This window comes from Tupaia chinensis, unplaced genomic scaffold (genome assembly GCF_000334495.1).
Source record: "Tupaia chinensis unplaced genomic scaffold, TupChi_1.0 Scaffold000387_1, whole genome shotgun sequence".
Classification (NCBI taxonomy): domain Eukaryota; kingdom Metazoa; phylum Chordata; class Mammalia; order Scandentia; family Tupaiidae; genus Tupaia; species Tupaia belangeri.
Window position 1 is genome coordinate 148960 of NW_006159889.1, and position 24757 is coordinate 173716.

At 51.9% G+C, this 24757-nt stretch overlaps 1 protein-coding gene across 1 annotated transcript in view; it reads right to left on the bottom strand.

Moving 5' to 3' along the window:
- Positions 1–2947: 2947 nt before the first annotated feature.
- The window catches only part of P3H1 (prolyl 3-hydroxylase 1), a gene marked incomplete in the record, with an annotated part of 22077 nt that continues 267 nt past the window's right edge, over positions 2948–24757 (bottom strand). Inside the window, 15 exon segments of the mRNA XM_006153719.3 lie at positions 2948–3436; positions 3766–3906; positions 4143–4218; positions 4586–4703; positions 6038–6188; positions 6819–6914; positions 7479–7606; positions 9397–9518; positions 9692–9744; positions 10324–10413; positions 12799–12938; positions 16004–16135; positions 16326–16515; positions 19224–19376; positions 24364–24747. Coding sequence (XP_006153781.2) covers positions 3281–3436; positions 3766–3906; positions 4143–4218; positions 4586–4703; positions 6038–6188; positions 6819–6914; positions 7479–7606; positions 9397–9518; positions 9692–9744; positions 10324–10413; positions 12799–12938; positions 16004–16135; positions 16326–16515; positions 19224–19376; positions 24364–24747 — 2130 coding nt within the window.

Below are 24757 nucleotides of genomic sequence, written 5' to 3' on the forward strand. Positions count from 1 at the left end.
GGCCTCTTGGCCTAGTGGTTAAGAGATCCAGATCCTGGGCCAGCAGGGGGCATAGTGCTTAGTGCGCTGGACTCCCATGTGGTCGACTGCAATTTGAGCCCAGACCGGCAGCTTGAAACTCCTATCAGATGTGTGCACGTGCGTGTGTGTGTGCCGAGAGGAGAGTGGAGAAGGGATTGCAGTGAGCCCATCTCTTCTGGGGGGTGATTTCTCACTTTGTCTTTCTGGCAAGCACACATAAACAAAAATCTCTTTAAAAAAAAAAAAGAGATAGCCAGATTCCACATGGCTGACCAAGGTTCGAATCCCAGTTCCAGCAGTTTGAGAAACATACTGGGTGCATATGTGAACCCTAATTCCAACAGGATGGAGAATGGATGAGAAGGGGTGACCACAGCCCACTGGGAGTGCTTTCTCACTCTTCTCGGATGAGCGCACATGCCTATGGCAATTGAAAATAAAATAAAATAAAAAAGGCGTAGCGACCATCTTAATTAGATCCTTCCCATCAGTATACTAACACACAGTGCTATTTCTCAGCTTGAGAAAGGCTTCCCGACTCCACATCTCCCTCCAGCTCCTTTCTGCCCTCACTTTAAGCCAAACTCCTGACAGCTGTCTGTGCCCCATCACGGCTTATTCTCCATGTTCCCGTGAACTCATTACAGCCTGCCTTTCTTCCACGCCGTTCACCAGAACGCCCCTTGCCAAAGTCCCCACGCTCTCCAAGTTGCCAAATCTCTTTTTCTTTTTTTTTTTTGGAGAGGTTTTCGCTATAGGGCGCGTGTGCTCGCCAGACAGACAGAGAGAGACATAGAGACAGAAAGCGAGAAATCACCCCCCAGGGGGGATGGTCACGCCGCAATCCCTTCTCCTTCATTCTCCTCTCGGGATCTTGGGCACGCACGCACATGCGCCCGGCGTGAGATTTAAGCCACCGGGTCCGAGACGCGAACCGCGGTCGACTACGTGGGAGTCCAGCGACATAGCCATTACGCTAACTGCTGGTTCCTTTTTTTGTTTTTTTAATTTTTTTTTAACTTTATTTATATTAATTTGACCAGAGGGACAGAGTGAGAGAGAAAGTGAGAAAGCAAGCTGCCAGGTCCAGGATTTGAACCACGGTCGGTTATGTGGAGTCCAGCTCCCTTAATCACCATCACACCACCTCAAGTTGCCAAATCTCAGTGAATTCTCTGGGCCAGTCAGTGGCGTGGTGGTTAAGGTGACTGGATCCCACTTGGCCGAGTGTGCCGTCTGAATCCTGGACCAGGTGACTTGTAAAACACTGGGCACATATATGTGCATACCCCAAATCCCAAGAGGAGAAAGGAGAAGGGATTGCAGTGGGGCCGTGTCCCTTGCGGGCTGCTTTCTTTCTTTCTCCAGGAGGCAGGTGGCAGAATATAAACTGCATGGGCTTTAGGCTGCGAAGACCTAGGTTCGATGTCAGTCCCTGCTCCTGTGTGTCCCATAGTGTCACCGTAACCACGCTGCATATCCCCTCTGTGCCTCGGTTTCGTCCTCTGTAAAATGAAGCTAATGTAGAAGCTCAGAGGTGGTTGCAAAGATGACGAGCACATGCCTTGCCCAGGCCCCCTTTCTGAGTACTGGGCTCCTACCGAAGCCAAGATGGAATTCTTCCTTGACGGGCATTTTCACATCTCCTGAGGATCATCAGAGATGCTGACCCGGAGATTCACGGGGCTGGGGTGGGGGAAGCCTGGCCGTGCCACCCTCAGAGGGACTACTGTGCCTGGCAGGAGAGGCCTGCGAGCACAGAAGTGAGTCCCAGACCTGGTGGCTTGAAAATATGGTAGGCACATGCCCAAAATTCCAAAGGAGAATGGAGATGGATTGTGGCGTGACCATCCCCCCGGGGGCTGACTTCTCTTTCTCTGTTTCTCTTAGCGAGCATGTGTACCCTCTATCAAAACTAGTAACAACAAAAAAAATGTAAGTCAGATGCTGTCACTTCTGTTCAAAACCCTCCATGGTCTGCCACCAGGTAAAAGCCAAGTCTTCACAGTGGCTGAGAAGGCGCCGAGACCCCAGCCATCCACCGCTCTCCTCGTCCATTCTGTGCCATGCTGGCCTCCATGCTGTTCTTCCCATCTCAGGGCGTGACCTGCTTTGTTTTCTACTGGAAGGGATTACACACACACACGCACACACACATCTATGCTTATGTGTTTACTGTGTCCCACATCAAGATGGGAGCTCTGTGAGGCAGGGTCTGTTTGCTTACGGCCCACATCCTGCCCTGGGCACTAAGCTGGCACTCAGAGAACACTCAGAACACACAGGTTCCTACACGCACTGCCCAAGCCCCGGAGACAGCAGGTGCTCTGGGCCGGGTACCAGGACTATGGCCGCAGGAGCCGGGTCTAAGTTCCACGCGTTCCGCCTCCTGGAGGTGCACCCCTGCACACAGAGACCCGAGGACGGGACTGTGCAGCCCAGAGCAGGAAGCGTGTGGCTGACTTGTGGCAAAGCTCCAGAGCACTGCTGACCCGCTGCTATGCGCCAGAAACAGATTAGGATAATCCGGACCAGTCGCCCAGAGCTTTACCGCTTACAAAGTGCTGCTGCATTGGAGGCTGCATCTGGGCCACAGCTGCCCTGGGAGGTGAGCAGAGAGGGCCACGATCCCCATTATACAGATGACAAGCCCAAGGTTCCCGAGGTTGTGTCTGGGCTGAGGCCACACCGGAAATGGCCAAGACAGGTACCGAGCCGGGCCTTCTCACACGCCCCCTGCTGCATGTCCCCCCTGGAGTGTTTGTGTCCGGGCCTTCTCACACGCCCCCTGCTGCGTGTCCCCCCTGGAGTGTTTGTGTCCGAGCCTTCTCACACCACCCCTGCTGCGTGTCACACCTGGAGTGTTTGTGTCAGGTGAGCCCTCGGCAGAGTGGCCATACTTCCAGTCTCTGAATGAACCACCGAGTAAAAAACACACATCATTTATTCTTGGGTTGGCTACACAGACACTTAAATACCGTATTGCTGTCACGCAGTTGCCTGTACCGGCCTCAGCGTGGCTCTGGGCCTGTGCTCCAAGCCCTCAGCCCAGTCCAGAGGGGAGCAGCATCCCGCCATGTCCACTCCAAGAGCAGTAGCACCAAGCAGCAGGCTCTGAGCAGGGTCCCATCAGCCAGCCAGCAGATGTAAGCCCCCTGCTCTGAGGGGCTGAGGGGCTGAGGGGCTGGCCAGGCCAGGGCGCAGGACAGGGCTCCTCCTTGTGGGTCCAGTCACCCATCCTTGTGTAGCCTGGATGCTGTCATAGCTCATCCCTGGGCTTCGACTCACGGTCCGAAAGAGACTCTGCTCCAGGTGTGGGGGGGTCTTGCTGAGCGTCCAGGGGCTGCTCCTGGGGAAGGTCCACTTCTTCTGGGTTGAACAGCATCTTCACCAGGTCGTCAGCCTGCACCCGGTCCTGCAAGAACAAACCTGCCATTCAGAGAGGCCTCTGGACCAGGCATGCCCCCTCTCCCTGCTGCTACCCCGAGTCGTGGCCTCAGCGCTCATCTCCTTCCCAGCAGGCCCTCCTCTCTGAGGAGAGCTGGGGTCGGCCTGAGGAGGAAACCAAGAACCCGGCATCGCTCCCCATCTCCGCCTCCCAAACCTGGAGCCCCATTTTTAGGAAAGGAAGAAGGTCCAGGGAGGACAAGGAAAGTGACCATGGGGCCAGGACCCCCAGCTCAGCACTGGCAGCAGGAAGGAGGGGTGGGAGCAGGCCCGGCAGCGTCCCCTGCTGGCTCTCACCCGCTCGCTGTGACGAGGGTCCAGGGTGAACCACAGGGCAATGGCACAGCGCTGCCCTCTGGTGACAGCCTTCACTCCGTGAGGGTTCTCGGTGCCCGAAGAGAATCCCACGGCCCGGCCACACTGGGGCTGTACCTCTGCCTAAAGGGGAAAGAAGGGTGTCCATAGGCCACCCTCAGGAGAGATCGGGCTCACGGCCAGGATGGAGGCTCCGCAGCCTGGCTTCCTGAAGGCCAGAGCTGGAGGAAGGGGGACACAGCTCAGCGTCCCTCTGCTGTGGGCGGGGTGCTGGCGAGAGGAAGCCAGCTGGTCGCTCTGGAGACTTCCCTGGCAGGGGGCAGGGTGTGCCCCGCGGATGAGGACGAGGACGTACTCACCGTCACCGTCTTGGCATCAAGTTCAGTGAAGTAGAAGTTTCCTCCATCAAAGTCCCCATTCAGGTAAAGGATGGCACTGGCAAAGGCAGAGGCGTGTCAGGGTGGCCCTTCTCCACCCGCTCCGCGAGCCCCTCGCCCCCACGAGCTCGCAACCAGCAGCTGGGGTCGGCCTGGTGTGGGAGAAAGCCTTCCTTCCTACACTCGCCCTGGGGAACCATCACACCCTCTCCGGGTACCAAGTCCCTCTGCACTGTTGTCCTCTCAGCTGAGCCGTATTGACTCCGCGCTGTTGGTCTTCCTGTCCGGAGGCAGGAGGGACCAGATGCTGGGAATGGCTGGCTCCTGTGTGTGTATGTGTGTGTGTACACGTGTGCGCGCACGCACGCACAGTGGGGGCGGGAGGCAGGCTGCAGGCACTGGGGGCTCAGAGGGAGAGCTGGCACCTGTAATCCCGGAAGGTGTAGGCGGGGGGCTCCTTGACGCACACGAGGGTCTCGGCGTTCAGGATGCAGTTGTCCACGTGGACCGGGTGGCTGCCGTCCTTTCTCTCAGCTTGTGCCTCTAGGCCAAGGGAACGCATGTTAGTGCTGGGACTCCTTAGGGGACATTGTGTCCTCCTCTTAGTGGGAAGAGGAGGGGGTGCTTCTCCAAACATGGCTGAGCCATGTGCTCAGGGGTCAGGACGAGTCTGCAGGCTTCCTGGATGGCTCCTGGCGTGGCAGGCAGGGTGCAGGAAGCAGGATGGGGGCACTCCAGCCAAGGGCAGATGTTGGGGGAATGCAAACTCTGGTTTTTGTCAACTGTACAGAGCAGGAAGGCCAGTGCGGCAAGGGGAGTGGGAAGCAGCCGCAGGCAGTGAGGAGCTTGCTTCACCCTGGGGGTGGGTGCAGAAACCACAGAGAGAGGTCACCGAAGAGGACGAATGAGCCATCTGTAACATGTCAGGAGACACGTTCAGGACGCCAAATACACCCTGCCCCAGTGTAAACGCTGGCATGCCCGGAGTCATGGCGATGCCTTATCCGCCTGTGTGTCCAGCCAGCCTCAGGCCTGTCCACCCACCTCCTCAACCTCCTGTGCCTCCCCTTCTGTCTACTCCCCCTGCCACTTCCAGAGCTTAGGCCTTGCCTTTGCCCACCTGGGCCGATGCTGGCCACCTCCCCTGACAAGCAGTCCTCACCAAGCCCTTCACTGCCTGAGCCAGCACTCCCTCACCCTGGGCCAGGGACACGCAGTGCCTGCTGGACTCCTCTGAGGGGGCAGAACTCCCGACATCATAAGTCAGAGAAAAGCCCTGATCCTCGCCACCCACCAAGGGCGCATCGGTGCCAGGGGCCTTGGGAAGGCTGCAGCATGGCGAGCCAGCTGCAAGCACGGGCAGGAGAGCAAAAGGGGTGTGAGAAGGTGCGAGGAAGGGGAGGGGACAAGGAACGGCCTCCCATCTGCTAGGGTTGGAAAGTAAGCAGCTCCCTCAGCGTGGGGATCTAAGGGTTAGTGACAGCTCGCGGCATGGGTCCCAACTGATCTGAAGGACCACAGATAAACTGTGTGAGGCTCTGTAACCCGGCCGCCTCCTCGGTTTCCCCGGCTCTGGGCTGCCCGGCCTACATCCCTTTGCGCATGCTATTTTCTGACTTGACCGTCTTCCCACCACGCCAGTCGCCACACACGTGCTCCCCCTGCCACCTGCCTGCCTCGCCGCCCCGGGAAGCCAGGGGGGCTGACGAACTCCCTCCGTGCTACCCTCACCATCGTGCTCGCCGCCCTGGTGGCCACCTAGATGTTTGCGGGGCTTCCCAGCCGGGATGAGAGGGACCGTATCCCGCTCTCCGCGCCTCCCGGTGTCCAGCGTGGGAGGGCACAGCACTGCGGGAGGCTGCGGGACGCAGGCCCACCTTCGATGGCAGTGCGGCACACCAGGTGGGAGTAGGAGAAGTAGAGCGGAGTGTCCAGGCGGAAGTAGGACTCCATGACGCGCCGCACCTTCTCGGTCACGTTGTAGTACAGGTGGGCGCTCTGCAGAGGGACTTTGCCTTCCTGCCCCAGCTGCCAAGGAGACTGGGGGTCAGCTGCCCTGCATGTCCCTCTGCGGGCCACCAGAGACACTGAGACACCAGGCCGCACGCCACCTCCCCCACTGAGTACACACGCAATCCCTGTTTCCCACGCTCGACACCTCCACCAGGGGACTCTCTCTGCTCTGCTTCACCCCTCCCTCTGGGATTCTTTCCGCTCTCCTTCACCCCTCCCTCTAGGATTCTCTCCGCTCTCCTTCACCCCTCTCTCTGGGACTCTCTCCGCTCTCCTTCACCCCTCCCTCTGGGATTCTCTCCGCTCTCCTCTCCTTCACCCCTCCCCTAGGACTCTCTCCGCTCTCCTTCACCCCTCCCTCTATGAACGGCCTGTGTCCTGCTCAGACTGACAACCCTGTGGAATCGGCCACTAGTCAGAAAGACCCTCAGAGCTCCTGCCATGGATACGGTCGTGCTCGCCTCTTATATCACACTTGGGCAGCGGCCAGGATCCAGGAGTGGGCCTCACCCAACATAACGGGCCCGCCCTCTCCAAGCAGGAAGACACCCTCTGCTTTTCTACCACCATCTCTGCCTCCTCCCCAGTCTCAGTCTGCCCCTCCCTGCCCCTTCTCTGCACCCAGAATGCCCAGCGTGGCTTTACCTTGAGGGCTTTGAAGACGGTGACACCATAGAACTTCTCACTAGGGGTATGCGGGGAGGTCTGGCCCCGGTAACCATCTCCTGACGTAGCTGCCGCCTATGAGCCCCCAGACAAGGAGAAGTTAGTTGGGGCTGCTGAGGGCTCGAGGGGATGTGGTCAGCTGTGCACAGCACCTGGGGGAACTTGGTGGGGGAAGGATCCAGCTGGGCCCCGAGGGAGAAGGGCCATCACTGGGGGAAGCTGGGCCCTGATGGGTAAGGGGCCATCACTGGGGGAAGCTAGGCCTTGAGGGAGAAGGGGCCATCACTGGGGGAAGCTGGGCCCTGAGGGAGAAGGGGCCATCACTGGGGGAAGCTAGGCCTTGCGGGCGCAGGAGCCATCACTGGGGGAAGCTGGGCCCTGAGGGAGAAGGGGCCATCACTGGGGGAAGCTAGGCCTTGAGGGAGAAGGGGCCATCACTGGGGGAAGCTGGCCCCTGATGGGTAAGGGGCCATCACTGGGGGAAGCTGGGCCCTGAGGGAGAAGGGCCATCACTGGGGGAAGCTGGGCCCTGATGGGTAAGGAGCCATTACTGGGGGAAGCTAGGCCTTGAGGGAGAAGGGCCATCACTGGGGGAAGCTGGGCCCTGAGGGAGAAGGGCCTTCACCGGGCTTCCCTTACGTTGGTCAGCCTCTGCAGCTGCTGACACTCATCGGCAGAGATGACCCCGTCCATCACCACCCGTTGGGAGCCGTTCAGGAGTTTGGAATTCATGGTGAGCCTGATGCCTTCGTACAACAGGGGGCCTCCTGCAAAGCAGGGACGAGACTCCCGTTAGAGCCAGCAGCAGTGGCTCCTTCCAGAGCCTCCTTTCAAGGAACAGACATTCCAGTAGTTCCCTGTTCACCAGAGAAACCTCCTGTTCCGTCACTTCAAGGGCGGGATGGTCCAGAGGATAAAACTTGGAGCTGAAGAAGATCCCAGCCCTAGTTCTAGCTCCACCACCAAACAGCTGCTGGCTCTTGGGCCTTCAGGAATTATCGAGGAAACATCATAAACACATTCCAAAAACATGAACTCCAGAGTCAGAAAGAACCGGGTTTGACTCCTGGATCCTCCACTGATTAGCTGTGTGACCTTGACAAATTACTTAATCTCCCTTAGGTTAATTAATTAATTAAAATGCTTCCATCTGTCTAACAGCATCTACCTCATTAAGTCTGATGCAAGTTTGATGTTAAGAATAAGCAAAGTTATAAGCTTAGTAAAATATTTGGCACAAAATAAGTGCTCAGAAATTCTGACTCCCATTTTATCATACTATCATCATTTTCTAAAAGTAAGAATCGTACAGCCTTGGGACTAGCAGTTGGCAAAATGGCTATGTCGCTGGACTCCCATGTAGTTGACTGTGGTTTGAGTCTTGGATCTGGTGGTTTAAACTCACACTGGGTACAGGTACATGCATACATGCCCAAGATCCCGAGAGGAGACTGGAGGAGAAGGGATCACCCTGTGGGGGTGATTTCTCGCTTTCTGTCTCTCTGTCTTTCTGGTGAGCACATGTGTCCTATAGCAAAAAACCCTCCATAAAAAAGAATCGTACAACCTGCCCAACCCGCCTCCCAGGTAGTTATGAAAAAAGAAATAACAGTAAAGGCCCTCCAAAATAAAGGAATGTCAGACAATTTTTTCCCCAAAAAAACTTGCCAGAGGGGCAATCCTTTCTCCTCCATTCTCCTCTCGGGATTTTGGGCACGCACACACACACCTGGGGTGAGTTTCAAGCCACCAGGTTTGGGACTTGGACCACAGTCGACCATGTGGGAGTTCAGTGCCTTAACCATGACACCACCTGCTGGCCCCCGCTGAGGGATTTAAAAAGGTTTTGTAGGGTGTATCTGAGACAACTTCCTGGGCAGAGACAGTGGAACGCATTAGGAGGGGGGACAGCAGCAGCAAAGATTTGGGGACAGAGGCAGACTCGGCAGGACGGAGCAGACTCCCTGGGATGAAAAGAAGGTGTACACAGGAAAGGAGCAGAATAAAGTAAAAGGGGGAGGTTGGGAGGGTGGGGCAGAGTCAGTGCTGGGAAGACTGGCCTAGCCAGCATATTCGGACAGGCGAGGACAGATGGGACGGGCAGACAGTGCAGTTGGAGGTGAAGGGGCCTGAAGCAGGCCAGGGGCAATGGGGGAAATGCTGGGGCACAGACGAGCAACAGCCAAGCAGAGCCTTCCAGGATGCGTGGAGGGGACAGGCCACCAGGAAGAAGAGCCAAAGGAGACCTGAAGGTTTTGAGTCTTGGTAACAAAAAAAATGGTAGAAATTGGGAGAGTTTGGGAATGGGGGAACAGGATGAGTTTTTCCCATACATACTGAGTGAACTAAGCTGGAATTACTGTGACACGGGAGGCATTCTAGCCAAAGGCCACTTCTCAGAGCTCTCTCCCTGCGAAGTCCTGTTAGCAAGTTAGGAGGGGCATCGAGGTGAAGACCTCACACCTGCTGGACTCAGAACCCGAGGGCCCACACCGAGCTCTGAGCTGCCCGTCTGCCCCCACGCAGCTGAGGGCACCTCCGAGCTCCACCCTCTCACCTTCCCGGGTTAGCCTGCTCACATCCAGTGACTCCTTGGTCTTCTCTTCCACGAGGGTCTCGATCTCCTTCATGAGGTTTCCGATCTCCTGGGAGATGCGCACGGCTGTTTCCCGTTCAGACCTGTGAGCACAGCTGCTCTGAGGACCGGACCCTGGGGCCAGTCCTGGGCTCCCACCCCAGTCCCCAGACTGGACCTGCCCTCCCCTGCCAGGAGTTCACATCTGCCTGGGCTCAGGAAGCCTCAAGTGCTTCATCAGACCGATCCAATCATGCAGTTTCTTCAAGGTCCTCACTTCTGTTTCTCTTGCAGTCTCTTGGGAATCACCTCTTCTGGGGTCCATGAGTCCTAAAATAGGTCAGGAAGGAACAAGGTAGGGGAAACCTACTTTCCTTCCAGCCTTGAGGCATAAAACAGGGCCTAAGGGAGAAATCTACCTTTGCGGGGGGCGGGAGGGGTGAAGTGGGAGGTCTCTGAGTCCAGGTCACTTCAAGGTATCTAGTGCTCCCCTTTCATCTGTCTCTCTCTCCTCCTACCCCCCCCCCTTTATTTTTAGGTTTTTGCTATAGGACACGTGTGCTTACCGAGAGAGAAGGAAAGTGAGAAATGACCCTCTAGGAAGGGATGGCCATTCCACAATCCCTTCTTTATTCTCCTCTCAGGATTTTGGACATGCACGTGCACATGCCCGGCATGATTTTTAAGCCACTGAGTTCGGGACTCAAACTGCACCATCAGCCATGTGCGATCTAGCACCTTAACCACCATGCCATCTGCTTGCCCCACCTTTCTGTGTCTTATCCTGGCATTTCCCAGATCTCACATGTGGCTGAACCCCTAAAGCTTTCTCCAGAGTTGTAAGCGTACCCCTCACCCCATCCCTCACTCCTGTCCCCCCGCCCTTCTAGCTTCTGCTCTTTGGCTTACTGGGTCCACAAAGGGAATTCCAAAGACGTCATAAGCGAAGAAAAGCAGTTCTTTTTCCAGCAGGCTTCGCTGTCGATATTCCTGGGCACTCTGAGGACACAAAGCAGAAGGGACCCCCTAGAACTCAGCCCTGTCCTCCAGCCCTCATGGAGCACCTTCCTGGCACTCTATGCTGTGGCTCCCTGTGTGACCTGAGGCCTTTGCCCAACTGTCACTGTCTGTCTGTCCTCTAGTTTGGGACAACTTGTGCCAGGCACAGTAGTCCCTCTGAGGGTGGCACGGCCAGGCTTCCCCCACCCCAGCCCCGTGAATCTCTGGGTCAGCATCTCTGATGATCCTCAGGAGATGTGAAAATGCCCGTCAAGGAAGAATTCCATCTTGGCTTCGGTAGGAGCCCAGTACTCAGAAAGGGGGCCTGGGCAAGGCATGTGCTCGTCATCTTTGCAACCACCTCTGAGCTTCTACATTAGCTTCATTTTACAGAGGACGAAACCGAGGCACAGAGGGGATATGCAGCGTGGTTACGGTGACACTATGGGACACACAGGAGCAGGGACTGACATCGAACCTAGGTCTTCGCAGCCTAAAGCCCATGCAGTTTATATTCTGCCACCTGCCTCCTGGAGAAAGAAAGAAAGCAGCCCGCAAGGGACACGGCCCCACTGCAATCCCTTCTCCTTTCTCCTCTTGGGATTTGGGGTATGCACATATATGTGCCCAGTGTTTTACAAGTCACCTGGTCCAGGATTCAGACGGCACACTCGGCCAAGTGGGATCCAGTCACCTTAACCACCACGCCACTGACTGGCCCAGAGAATTCACTGAGAGGTCAGCATCTCTGATGATCCTCAGGAGATGTGAAAATGCCCGTCAAGGAAGAATTCCATCTTGGCTTCGGTAGGAGCCCAGTACTCAGAAAGGGGGCCTGGGCAAGGCATGTGCTCGTCATCTTTGCAACCACCTCTGAGCTTCTACATTAGCTTCATTTTACAGAGGACGAAACCGAGGCACAGAGGGGATATGCAGCGTGGTTACGGTGACACTATGGGACACACAGGAGCAGGGACTGACATCGAACCTAGGTCTTCGCAGCCTAAAGCCCACACGCTTTCTACTCTGCCACCTGCCTCCCCAGGAACCTGCCCAGACCGCACCTCTCCCAGAAGACAGGCAGCTGCAGGCGGAACAGCTGGGGCTGGCACTCGGGCCTTCCCTGTGCTCACGGCAGGGCTTACCCAGGGCAGGGAAGCTGGGTGCCTTCCGGGCCACACCTTTCCCTAGATGCCCTGTTAGTCTCCAAGCAGCAGAGGAAGGAAGGAAGAGATGAGACATTGTCAGCTGAAATCAAAGGCGAGGCAGCCGGAGGACAGTGCTGAAGGCGTGGTGAGAGCTATGGCACCGACTCTACTAACCTAAGAGGAAGACAGGCGTTTCCTCGAGCTTAAAGTCTGGCCTCCTTCCCTAGGAGCTGTGTTACCTCACCTAACGCTCTCCGACACCTCCGTGAGGATACCCGGCAGCCAATCCTACGGCTACTGACTGACCAAGTGCCAGCCACGTGTCTGGGGTGGTGGCAGCACTGGGACAGAGTGGGGAACAGACTCCAGTCACCACTGACCAGCCACGGGCCACGGAGCAAGTTACTCCACCTCTCAGCACCCCAGCATCCTGGTCTCTAAAGTGGAAGGGCAGACCCAGACCGCCCAGTGCCAGCTTGGTAGCTCAACATGTTAGCTGCCTTCTGTCCTGAGGGGAGTTCTAGTTAAAAACGCTCGATGGATCACATGGGTTTATTTCTCCTTTCCTAGCCAGGCCCCCTGATATGACCAGAAGGAGAAAAAAGGTATTAACCAAGCAAGACAAAGAGACAGAGGAAGTGGCTCTTAGAGCCAGACGGTCGCCATCTAGTGGCCCAGGGAAACAACTACAAGGTAAGTGGGTGCCTGGGAAGGATGGCGAATTCTCTCCACTGGAGACTGGACTGCCAGGAAGGAACCACCGGGGTGGTCTTTCTCTTCAGAGTAGCAGTCTTTACGTTACATAGATTTTGCTCCTTGTTTTGGAGTGAAATGGGAATGATGCTGAAAGATGGGAGAGAACAGACAATGGTGGAAAGAAGGGCTAGAGAGGAAATGGATACAGAAAATAGGTGAGAGGAAAAGGATGATGTGAAAAATGATGAATCTTGGTCGAATGGAATCAAGTGTCCAAGTGTGTGAGGGTGCCAAAGGGGGGAAGAAAAAGTGCACATTGCAGTTCTGCTTTTCTGTGCGACTCAGAGAACAGACTCCTGGATCCCGGCAGTGCAGGCGAAGGCGTCCATGTGCTCCCCAGGCTCCCTGCACACTTCGAGGGACAAGCGGAGGTAGTGCACTCACACCCAGGCCCAGTACCAGACTCACCCGGCGGGCGCAGCCCCGACCCCCGGCCCTCTGCTCTGGGTTCAGCTAAGCGCTGCCCTGAGGCCAGTCTCACCTCGCGGGGGCCGATGGAGCGGGCCGCCTCCTCTCCAAGCGTAGCTGTGTAGTAGGCCAGATTCTGGCTCATCACCTCGTCATTGGGGAAGAAGAGGAGATAGGTCTTGGCACATTCAATCGCCTGGGTATAGTTCCCAACTGCAAAGCAAACAAAAGAAACTGAGAAGGGTCTACCAGGAGCACTTAGTCTCAGCGAAGCTTGAGACTATGATGAAGGTCCAGACACTTGCCACTCAGTATGATGCCCTGATTTTGGACGGAGCAGTTGTGGAATACACTTGAATTGTAATTCTTTTTTTTTTTTTTTTTTGAGAGGTTTTTGCTATAGAGTGCATGTGCTCACCAGAAAGACAGACAGAAAGCGAGAAATCACTCCCCTCCCCCAGGGGATGGCCATGTTGCAGTCCCTTCTCCTCCATTTTCCTCTTGGGATCTTAGGCACACACGCATGCACACAGGCCCAGCATAAGTTTAAGCCACCAGGTCTGGGACTCGAACTGCGGTTGACTACATGGGAGTCCAGCGATGTAGCTGTTACGCTATCTGCTGATCCCATAATTGATCTTAAGCTGTTCAGCTCCCTCTGGGATGCCTACCATTGGGACAGAAAAGACTCAGAACTCCCTTCACGTCCACATCTTTTTTAAAAATTTTGTTTATTCATTCATTTATTTTAATTTGACGAGAGAGCGACAGAGAGAGACAAAGTGAGAAAGCAAGCTGCCAGGTCCAGGACTTGGACCACGGTCAGCCATGTGGGAGTGTCCAGCACCCCAACCACCATGTCACCTGCAGGTCCCCCATGCCCACATCTAAAAATTCACAAATAAGGGGTAAACAAGTGGCATGGTGGTTTAAAGTGAGGACTCCCACATGGCTGACAATGGTTGAAGTCCAGGACTTAGCAGCTTGCATTCTCATTTTCTGTCTCTGTCTCTCTCTGGTGAGCACAGGAGCCTTGTCACAAACTAAAAATAATAATAATGATAATTAAAAATAAACATATAACTTTTTTTTGGGAGAGGTTTTGGGTATAGGGTGCGTGCACTCGCCATACAGACAGAGAGAGAGAGAGAGAGACAGAAAGTGAGAAATCACTCCCTGGGGGGATGGCCATGCTGCAATCGCTTCTCCTCCATTCTCCTCTCTGGATCTCGGGCACGCACACACATGTGCCCAGCATGAGTTTTAAGCCACCAGGTCTGGGACTCGAATCACGGTCGACTACATGGGAATCCAGTGACATAGCCATTACGCTAACTGCTGATCTCTATGTAATTAGTTTTTTTAAAAACTCACAAATAATTCAAATACCTCAATACACCTAATCATTAGAACAACATCAGGAATAGTCCTGTCATGGCCGGCAGGTGGCATGGTGGTTAAGGGCGCTAGACTCCCACATGGCTGACCATGGTTTGAGTCCTGGGACTGGTGGCTTGCTTTCTCACTTTTTTTTTCTCTTTTCTCTCTCTCGCTCTGTCTCTCTCTGATCAAATTAAAATAAATAAAGTTAAATTTAAAAAAAAATACAAGTTAAAAAAAAAAAGGAATAGTCCCCTGTCTTCCTACCTTCTTTCTCTTGTGGGTTTTCAGAACAGGAGGAAGATGGTAACAGACTGCCTCTTTGGCAAAACAGGTTTTGTTCATGTGATTTCATCTCCTCAACTCAATTATAACTATTACATACTCTTGAACGCGCTGTCATGCTTAGCACACAGCAGGAGCTCGGTGAAGGCCTGCTGGTTTGTTGGCTTTCTGGATACTGAGGGCCCCTGAAGTGCATCAGTGCAGTGCTAGGGAGAAAGGCTGAAAAACGCTCCGTGGACCAGCTCATACAACAGCTTACTCACTGCTAGGCAGCGGGCCCTTGAACAATGTGGGGGGTTCCAGGTAAGACCCCTGCACAGTCAGAAATCTACAGATATGGGGCTGGCAAGTGGCATGGTGGTTAAAGGCGCTGGACTCCCACATGGCCAACCACGGTTCAAGTCTTGGACCTGGTGGCTTGCTTTCTCATTTCCTATCTGTCTCTCTCTGATCAAACTGGAAAATAATAATGATAATAATAATGAATAAAGTAAAATAAAATAATTCTTTTAAAAAAAGAAAAAAGAAATCCACAGATAACTTTAGACTCCCCTAGAACTTAACTACTAATAACCTACTATTGAGGGGCCAGCAGGTGGTGTGGTGGTTAAGAGCGCTGGACTCCCATATAGCCAACCACGGTTCAAGTCCCACACTTGGTGGATTGCTTTCTCACTTTCCCCTCTCTCTCTCATAAAATAAATAAATAAATAAATAAATAAATGAAATAAATAAAGTGAGTCTTAAAAAAAAACAAAACTCCTGATAGATGAGACCCCTTAAAACAAAACAAAACAAAACAAAAAAACCTACCATTGACCAGAAGCCTTACTGATAACACAAGCAGTCAATTAACACATATTTTGTATGTTATATACTGCATTTTGAAAAAGAATCATTTATTTGGGCTGGCAGGTGGCATGGTGGTTAAGGTGCTGGACTCCCACATGGCTGACTGTGGTTAGAGTCCCGGACCTGGTGGCTTGCTTTCTCTTTCTTTCTCACACACACTCACTCTCACTTTGTCCCTCTCTGGTGAAATTAAAATAAGTACATACATAAAGTTAAATAAATTAATTCTTAAAAAAAGAATTATTTAATTTTATTTATTATTATTTTAATTTGCTGAAGGGTACATGCACTCATCAGAGAGAGACAGAGAAAGAGAGAAAGTGAAAAAGCAAGTGCCATGTCTGTGACTCGAACTGTGGCTAGCCATGTGGTTAAGGTCCAGCACCTTAACCACCACACTACTGCTGTCTCCATTATATATTGTATTTGCCTTTTCTCTAGCTTACCATAAAGTAATCTATGCTGTTGTTTATTTGCCCAGCATGAGTTTCAAGTTGTCAGGTCTGGGACATGAACCGCAGTCGACTACGTGGGAGTCCAGTGATGTAATCATTATGCCATTTGCTGGTCTCTCTCCTAGCTTCCTGGGCTGCTGATATTGGCTTTCAGGGCCAGTGGCTTGAAATGAAGTATTCAGGGGTCACATAGCATGGCGCCCCCCACAGCCCAAAAAGAAGCCGAGAAAGTGCAGGGGCCACAATGCCTGCCTCCCCTGCTTTTAGAGATTTTAAGGCAGCAGAGAAATAGGAAAGTCGACTTACCATTATAGTAGGCAAACTGCAGATAATTATAATGCGATGGGAGGAAGTCTTCAAAGGGCTTCTCTCGGCTTGGGTGGGAAGCGAGCTCGGTGACGCAGTTCTGCTTGCAGCTCAGGACCTGGATGTAATGATCTGAAAGCAACCCAAGAGGAGAATAACTACGGTGCCCATCTTCAGGATCCCAATTCTGGTGAAGATGAACGAAGTCGAGTGGAAGCAACTGTTAGTGAGATGGGCAGATGTAAGGAACTGGGAAAGAGGTGAAGGCGCAGGGCCTGTGCTCTCGGGACATGGACCTTCGAGCCCCGGGAGGCCGGCGCACCTGTGATGGCCTGGAAGAGATCGGCATTGTACTCCAGGTAGTTGTAGCCGTCGTAGTCGTAGGGCCCCTCGCAGAGGGCTCGGCACTCCTCATAGGCCACGAAGTACTCTCGCAGAGCTGTCTCCAGGTGCGGTATGGCCTCCTGGGGCTGCTCCTCCGAGTAGAGTCGCACGCCCAGGCGAAACGCATGCTATGGGAGGAAGGGGTACTCAAAGACTGGCCGCCGTGGGACCCTCTCCCCTTGCCCATGCTCACCTTCACCTGGGCCCTAATTTCCTGCTAGAAGGGGGTTGTTCCATAACCAAGGCCTTTTGTAACAGTCTTTACCTGTTCCTTTCTTTTCTTTTTCTTTTTTAAAAGGTTTGCATATGTTTTAAATTATTTATTTATTTATCCACTCACTTATTTATTTATTTATTTATTTTAAATTTGACTAGAGAGAGAGAGGGGAAGTTGAGAAAGCAAGCTACCAGGTCTGGGACTTGAACTGTGGTTGGCCACATGGGAGTGTCCAGCGCCTTAACCACCACGCCACCTGCTCGTCCCATTACCTGTTCCTTTCAAAATGTAAAGACATTGAGTTCTTTTTTTTTTTAATAACTATTTATTTTATTATTTATTTATTCATTCATTGATTTTTAATTTGACCAGAGAGAGACAGAGGGTGAGAGTGAGAGAGAGAGGAAGTGAGAAAGCAAGCCACCAGGTCCAGGACTCGAACCCTGGTCGGCCATGTGGGAGTATCCAGCACCTTAACCACCACGCCACCTGCTTGTCCCTACATTGAGTTCCTAATCTGAATGACAGATGTATGGGAGTTCATTCTAACTTTTTTTTTTATTTTGCTAGAGGGCATGTGTGCTTGCCAGAGAGAGACAAAACACCCTCCCACGGGGCATGGTCACTCAGTAATCCATTGCCCTTCATTTTTGTTTCCCTTTGGAATTATGGGCACGTGTGTGCAGGTACCTGACGTGTTTTTCAAATTGCCAGTTGCAGGGCTTGAACCCTATAGTCAGCCATTTGGGATTCAGCTGCCTTAACCACCAGGCAATGAAGCTGGCCTGTTCACTATAATTTTCAGATATACACAATTTACATTTCCTTTTTTCAATTAATTTTTCTTTTAAAGTAATTATTTATTTAATGTTATTATTATTTTAAAATTTGCTATAGGGCATGTACATTCACCAGAGAGAGACGGGGGATGGGGGGAGTAAGAAAGTAAGCCGCCAAGTCCAGGACTTGAACCACGGTTGGCCATATGGGAGTCCAGTGCCTTAATCACCATGCCACCTGCTGGTCCCACGATTTACTTTTTTTTAAAGAGAGATTTTTGCTATAGGGCACATGTGTTTGCTGGAGAGGCAGAGAGAGACAGAAAGTGAGAAATCACCCTTTGGGGGAATGGCCATGCCATAATCCCTTCGCCTCCATTCTCCTCTTTGGATTTTGGGCACACACATGTTCAGTGTGAGTTTCAAACCGCTGGGTCTGGGATTTGAACTGTGGCGGACATGTGGGAGTCCAGCGATGTGACCATTACCCCATCTGCTGGTCCCCACAATTTACTTTTAAAAGTCATTTTGGGGGCTGGAGCTGGCATGGTGATTAAGGTGCTGGACTCCCCCATGGTAGACCATGGTTCGAGTCTTGAACCTGGCAGCTTGCTTTCTCATTCTCCCTCTCTCTCTCTGGTCAAACTGAATAATAATAATAAATAAAATTAAATAATTTTTAAAATAATTATTTCATTTAACTTTATTTATTCATTTATTTACTTTAATTTGACCAGAGAAGGACAGAGCCAGAGTAAGAGTGAGAGAGAGAAAAAGCGAGAAAGCTAGCTGCCAGGTCTGGGACTCAAACCACCCTTGGCCATGTGGAAGTCCAGCACCCTTAACTACCATGCCATTTGCTGGCCCCAAAAGAATTCTTTTTTAAAAAAAGATCATCTTTCTGTTGTTTATAATAATATTATTTCTCAATTATTAAATATTAAAAAATAGACTCTTTATAAAAATGCTATATTATCACAGACAATATCTCTTATGGAATAGACTTTTGCTGCTAACCAAATGAAATAAGGACACTGAGGAATATGGTACCACTTACTGTATTGAAAATCAAACACCCATACAACCGAAAGAATTTGACTAGCAAATTAATGATCTCTACATAAAATACACTAGCATGCAGCCATTAAAAAGTGAGTTTTGGGGGACCAGCCGGTGGCATGGTGGTTAAGGTGGCTGGACTCCCACATGGCTTACCATGGTCTGAGTCTCAGACCTGGTGACTTGAAAGTCGTGGCTGGCACATGAGTGTGTGTGTGACCAAAATCTCAGGAAGAGAATGGAGGAGAAGGGACTGTGGCATAACCATCCCTCCTCGGGGGTGATTTCTCACTTTCCCTCTCTCTGTCTCTGGCAAGTACATGCACTCGATGGTACAAACCTTGAAAAAAGTATGTTCTCAAAGAAAATCTGAAGACATGAGAAAAGGTCCATAAGATATTAGGTCAATCTGATGTTGCAATGTAACATCGAATTAGGTGAAGAAAAATTAAATATGGAATATTGAAAGATGAACTGGAGCCGGCCATGTTGGATCCGGCTCCCCTGACTGCTACACTATGGGGCCAGCCCAGACACATTGTTCTAATGTTGTACAATGAACCTTTATTACTTCTGTAATGAAAAGAACAGCCCTGGGGACCAGCAGGTGGCGTGGTGGTTCAGGCGCTGGACACTCCCACATGGCCTCTCACTCTCACCCTCTGTCTCTCTCTGGTCAAACTAAAAAAAAAAGAATAAAAAAAGAAAAAGAAAAAAAACAGCCCTAGTAAATGTCACTCAAAAAGAGAGAGTGAGAGAAGCGGGGATAAAGGTTTTTCACCATGTGGGGCTGGGCCTCAAGGTCCTTGAAGTCGGCCTCCTTCACTCCAGACATGGTTTGGTAATAGTCCAGGTTCTGCTGCATCTCCATGTGCTCGGGGTTGCCCACGAAGAAGGTGTGAGCTGCTGCCACAGCTTTGTCCAGCTTGTTAATCTAAGATAAAGCACGAGAATGCGATGTTCACATCCAAACTCCGCGGGTGTGTGTCCAGATGTGCAGTCTGGGGTAAACAGGAAGTCCCGGTCTACCCAAGTTGCTTTCTCAGTGTGCCCAGCCCCTGCCAGCCCCACAAAATACATCTACATACTAGAGACGGGGAGCACGGCGCCTGGGGCAGATTTGTAGCTATTTCCCAAATCAGGCTTAGGGGCTTCCCAAGTCACAGGGCGCAGTGCTTCAGCAGTATAAATGTTCTCTTTTAAAACAAGGTCATATTGTGTGTGGGGGGGTGCTATGGAAGACTGACTGCCTGAGTAACCTATTCTCAAAATTCAAACGTAGTGCCTGAGCTGGAGAATGTCTAAGACTTCAAGCTTTAAAGGGTAGGGAAGAAAGAGCCTAGAAATTGGGTTTTTTTTTTAGAGTTCTTTCTTTTTTTCTTTTTTTCTGCTATAGGGCACATGCCCTTGGCAGAAAGTCAGAGACAGAGAGACAGAAGCAAGAAATCACTCCCCATGGGGGATGGTCACACTGCAATCCCTTCTCCTCCATTTTCCTCTTGGGATCTTGGGCACGCACGCATATGCACCCGGTGTGAGTTTAAGTCACTGGGTCTGGAACTCGAACTGCGATCAACTACATGGGAGTCCAGCGACGTAGCCATTATGCCGTCTGCTGGTCCCAAGCGTAGGAATTTTTCTAGGAAATATGTTTTTCTCCCTTTAAAATAAAATCAAGTGGTTTTGATACATTCAGGGAGAAGGCAGGTGCTGAAAAACTCTCGTGTCCTATATAAAATCTAGACATGTTATCTTCTGACTCAAAGTCCAGGGCTCCTGAGGCTAAAAGAAAAGACTGAAAGAAATCTGAGGAAAATGTGCTACCTACCAGTTACGCCCTCAACAATGGACTCACATATCAAAGTAACACAGGTTCTTAATAAAGAACCCAAAGTAATTCACTGATGATCTCGTCGCTAGTTAACATGGGCTTTGCTGTCAGGCCAGAGACAAATCTAGGCTTAATTATTCACTTACTGGGCATTACACAAGTTACTTAAAATCCATTCTCTAAACTCAGCTCCTTAATCTGTCATCTGGAGACAGTATTCACCACCAACCTCGCAGGACTGTTGGAAGAGTTAAATGAGATAATACATGTGCAGCATGTAACTCATGGGGTTGGGCACAATTTCAGCATTAAATGTTGTGTTTTTTTGAGAGATTTTCGCTATAGGGCATGTGCGCGCTCGCCAGACAGACAGAGAGAGACATAGAGACAGAAAGCGAGAAATCTCCCCCCAGAGGGGGTCGTCACTCCACAATCCCTTCTCCTCTATTCTCCTCTTGGGATCTTGGGCACGCACATGGGCCCGGCGTGAGTTTTAAGCCACCGGGTCCAGGACGCGAACCGCGGTCGATTACGTGAGAGTCCAGTGACATAGCCATTACGCTAACTGCTGGTTCCCAGCACTAAATGTTAACCACTATTATCAATATGCTAAGAATTTGTTTTTCCTTATCGCTTGTACTGTAAATGCATACTAAAGGAGTCAGCCTTGGTTAGGTGATCCAGCATGAATAATTTCCCATTTCTGTAGCTCAGTTTCTTTTCTTGTTTTCTAGATTCAATTTTGAAATATTGAAGTGTACTTTATTTTATTTTATTTTATTTTTTTGCTATAGGGCACATGTGCTTTCCAAGAAAGACAGAGAAGAAAAGTGAGAAAGCACTCCCTAGGGGGGTGGCCATGTCAAAATCCCTTCTCCATTTTCCTCTCAGGATTTTGGATACATGCATGTATATACGGATGCCTGGCATGATTTTCAAGCTGCAGGTCTGGGACTTGAACCATGCTGTTGTCCATATGGGATCCAGTGTCTTAACGACCATGCCATCTACTGGCCCTGTAGCTCAGGTGCTTTGACCGTACAATTAGAAATTCTCTCCATCTGTCCCTTTCATGGTCTTATTCTCGCTCCTTTATCTTTCAGCACTGCTTCCTCCCACCACTCTCTGTTCTTGCCCTCCTAACTTTCCTTCCCTCCTGTGGACAAATGCACACAGCTCTTAAGGCTCTTAATCACGGGCTCTGTCTACTTTCTCCTTCCTTGGCTCATTCCGCAAGGCTGCCAGAGCTAGCAATCTTTTTTTTTTGGAGAGGTTTTTGCTATAGGGCATGTGTGCTCACCAGAAAGACACAGAGAGACAGAGAGACAGAAAGCGAGAAATCACCCGCCAGGGGAGATGGCCACGCAGTAATCCCTTCTCCTCTATTCTCCTCTTGGCGGGATCTTGTGAGTTTAAGCCACCGGGTCCGGGACTCGAACCGCAGTCAACTACATGGGAGTCCAGTGACACAGCCAATACTACCAACTGCTGGTCCCCAGAGCTAGCATTCTAATAACTGATTCTGGGGAAACCTGCAGAGTCCTCCTCCCAACAAGGCCTCACTTCCCTTTCTAGTCTCCTCTCCTGTTGTCCCCACACACCACAACCACAACCACAACGAACTTTAACCTGGCCGCGTCGTGCTTTGGGTCTACTTTTCCGTCTGGAACAGCGTCCTTCCTCTCTCCATAGCAATATTTAGGACAAGCTTCGAAGTCACCTCCTCTTTGAAGTCCCCCTACTTTCTCTGAGACGAAGGTAGAGTCTCCCTAGTCTGTGCTCCCCAGCCCTATGTCCACTCAGTAGCCCTTACTGCAGGGATTCTTTTTTTTTTTTTAAGAATTATTTTATTTAACCTTATTTAATTTTTTTTTTTTTGAGAGGTTTTTGCTCTAGGGTGTATGCACTCACCAGAAAGACAGAGAGAGACACAGAAAGCGAGAAATCACCCTCCAAGGGAATGGCCACACTGCAGTTTCTTCTCCTCCATTCTCCTCTCGGGATCTTGGGCAAGCACGCACCTGGGCCCAGCGTGAGCTTAAGCCACCGGGTCCGGGACTCGAATTGCAGTCGACTACATGGGAGTCCAGCGATATAGCCATTATGACATCTGCTGGTTCCCCTTATTTAATTTATTTTAATTTGACCAGAGAAAATCAGAGTGAGAAAGAGAAAGTAAGCCACCAGGTCTGGGACTCAAACCTCAGTCAGCCATGTGGCAGCCCAGGCCCCTAACCACCACGCCACCTGCCAGCCCCACTACAGGGATTCTTGTTAGCAAAGCAAGACAAAACAAACAGTCAAGCATCTCAATTACCTGTACAAGAACTGGAATGTGGTAGGAATTCAGTAAATGCTTATCAAGGAATCTTAGAAAGTGCTCAGTGACGTGACCAAAGACAGCTTATTTTTTTGTTAGTTTTTTTTTTTTTGAGAGAGATTTTCACTGTAGGGCGTGTGCGCTCGCTCACCAGACAGACAGAGAGAGACACAGAGACAGAAAGCGAGAAATCACCCCCCAGGGGGGATGGTCACGCCGCAATCCCTTCTCCTCCATTTTCCTCTCGGGATCTTGGGCACGCACGCACACGCGCCCGGCGTGAGTTTTAAGCCACCGGGTCCGGGACGCGAACCGCGGTCGACTACGTGGGAGTCCAGCAACATAGCCATTACGCTAACTGCTGGTTCCCAGTTTTTTAGGTTTTTGCCATAGGGTGTGTACCTTTGTAGAGAGAGGTGGAGAGAGACAGCGAGAGAGGGAAAGGGCAAAAATCACCCACACCCTTAGTGGGGATGACCACTCCACAATCCCTTCTCCATTGTCCTCTTGGGATATGGGGCATGCTTTGCACGTGGGCCCAGCATGTTTTTCAAGTTGTGGGGTTTGGGACTTGAACTGCTGTCAGCCATGTGGAAGTCCAGCACCTTAACTGTCATGCTGTCTGCTGGCCCCAATATAGCCCTTTTTTTTTTAATTTATTTTTTCTTTTGGAGAGGTTTTTGCTATAGGGCGCATGCGCTCGCCAGACAGACAGAGAGAGACAGATAGAAAGTGAGAAATCACCCCCCAGAGGAGATGGCCACGCCACAATCCCTTCTCCTCCATTCTCCTCTCAGGATCATGGGCACACACGCACATGCGCCCAGCGTGAGTTTAAGCCACTGGGTCCGGGACTTGAACTGCGGTCGACTATGTGGGAGTCCAGCGACATAGCCATTACGCTAACTGCTGGTCCCAATAGCCCATTATTTTTATTTCAGCCCAACACTATTCCTAGTCATTAGGAAGAGTGGAGGGGACATGTGTACGCAGAACGCTTGTGGAGAGGCAGAAATCTGGGATCCCAAGAATCTCTAAGTCTCTCCTCGGTTGAACTGAAGGCCTGTTAAACTACAGACATAAAAGATGAGGCACAACGCCTTCTTTTTTCTCCCTCTCAGTAAAGTAGGTCTAAAAATGCCATCTACTTCACAGGATCTTGTGAGGTTCAGAGTACATGAACACAAAGAGCTTGACACAGCGCCTGGAAGTCCAGTGCCCGCCGCCAGCACCGCCGCCAGCAGCACCCAAGCCTGCCGCCCTTAGACTTAGGTCACTCTGGCATTCCTCAAAGTACTCATTTTCTTTGGAAGTCAGACAGAACACGGAGAGGGTCCTCCAGAAAGAGCGGCAGGCAACCCCTGCTGGCGACGTGGCAATCCCACGTCCTGTAAGGGAGCTGCTGGACTCGGCAGCAGGAAAAGCATCACTGGAAAGCGAACCGGAAGGAAGATATTGCAGAGAGCTCACAGCTTCTCCCTCGCACAGTTACAATGAAATCTGGACGGGAGCCCCAAGCTGCCGCTTCAATTCCCTCTTGGAGGCCCCCTGGGCAACGAATGAACAAATTTGGCTGAGCCTCTGCAGTAACCCCGGCTGGACCTCTGGGATTGCCATCTGCCCATGTGAACTGGGCAAGGCAGGTCTCCAGGGATCCGAAGAGAGGTCCCCAGCCATGAAGGCACTTTCCCTTTCCACGGACACGGTCGCCTTCAAACCACTCCTCCCCCGAGAAGGGCCCAGTCCGCCCGGCCCCGGGCAGGTCTGCACCTTGAAATAGGCAACCTGCAGGTAGTTGTAGGGGCTCCGCTTGCGGAACTCCAGCTCCAGCTCCTCGCTGAGCGAGTGGGCGGCCGACCGCCCCAGACAGCGGCGTAGGCAGGCGGCGCGGTGCAGCAGGCCCCCGAAGAAGCGCAGGTCGTGCAGGGCGGCGGCGCCCGAGGCCGGGGCCAGGCTTGGGACCACGTCGGGGTCCAGCTCCCACGGGACCTCGGCGGCACACCGGGTGCTGCAGCGCAGGCGGAGGGCCCGCAGGGCGGCCCGCGAGCGCAACGCCCGCTCCATGCTCAGGACCACCCCGGCCCAGTCCCCGCGCGCGTAGGCCGCGGTGCCTTCGGCGAAGAGGAGATCAGGAGCTGCCATGTCCAATCCCGCCTCGGGCTCG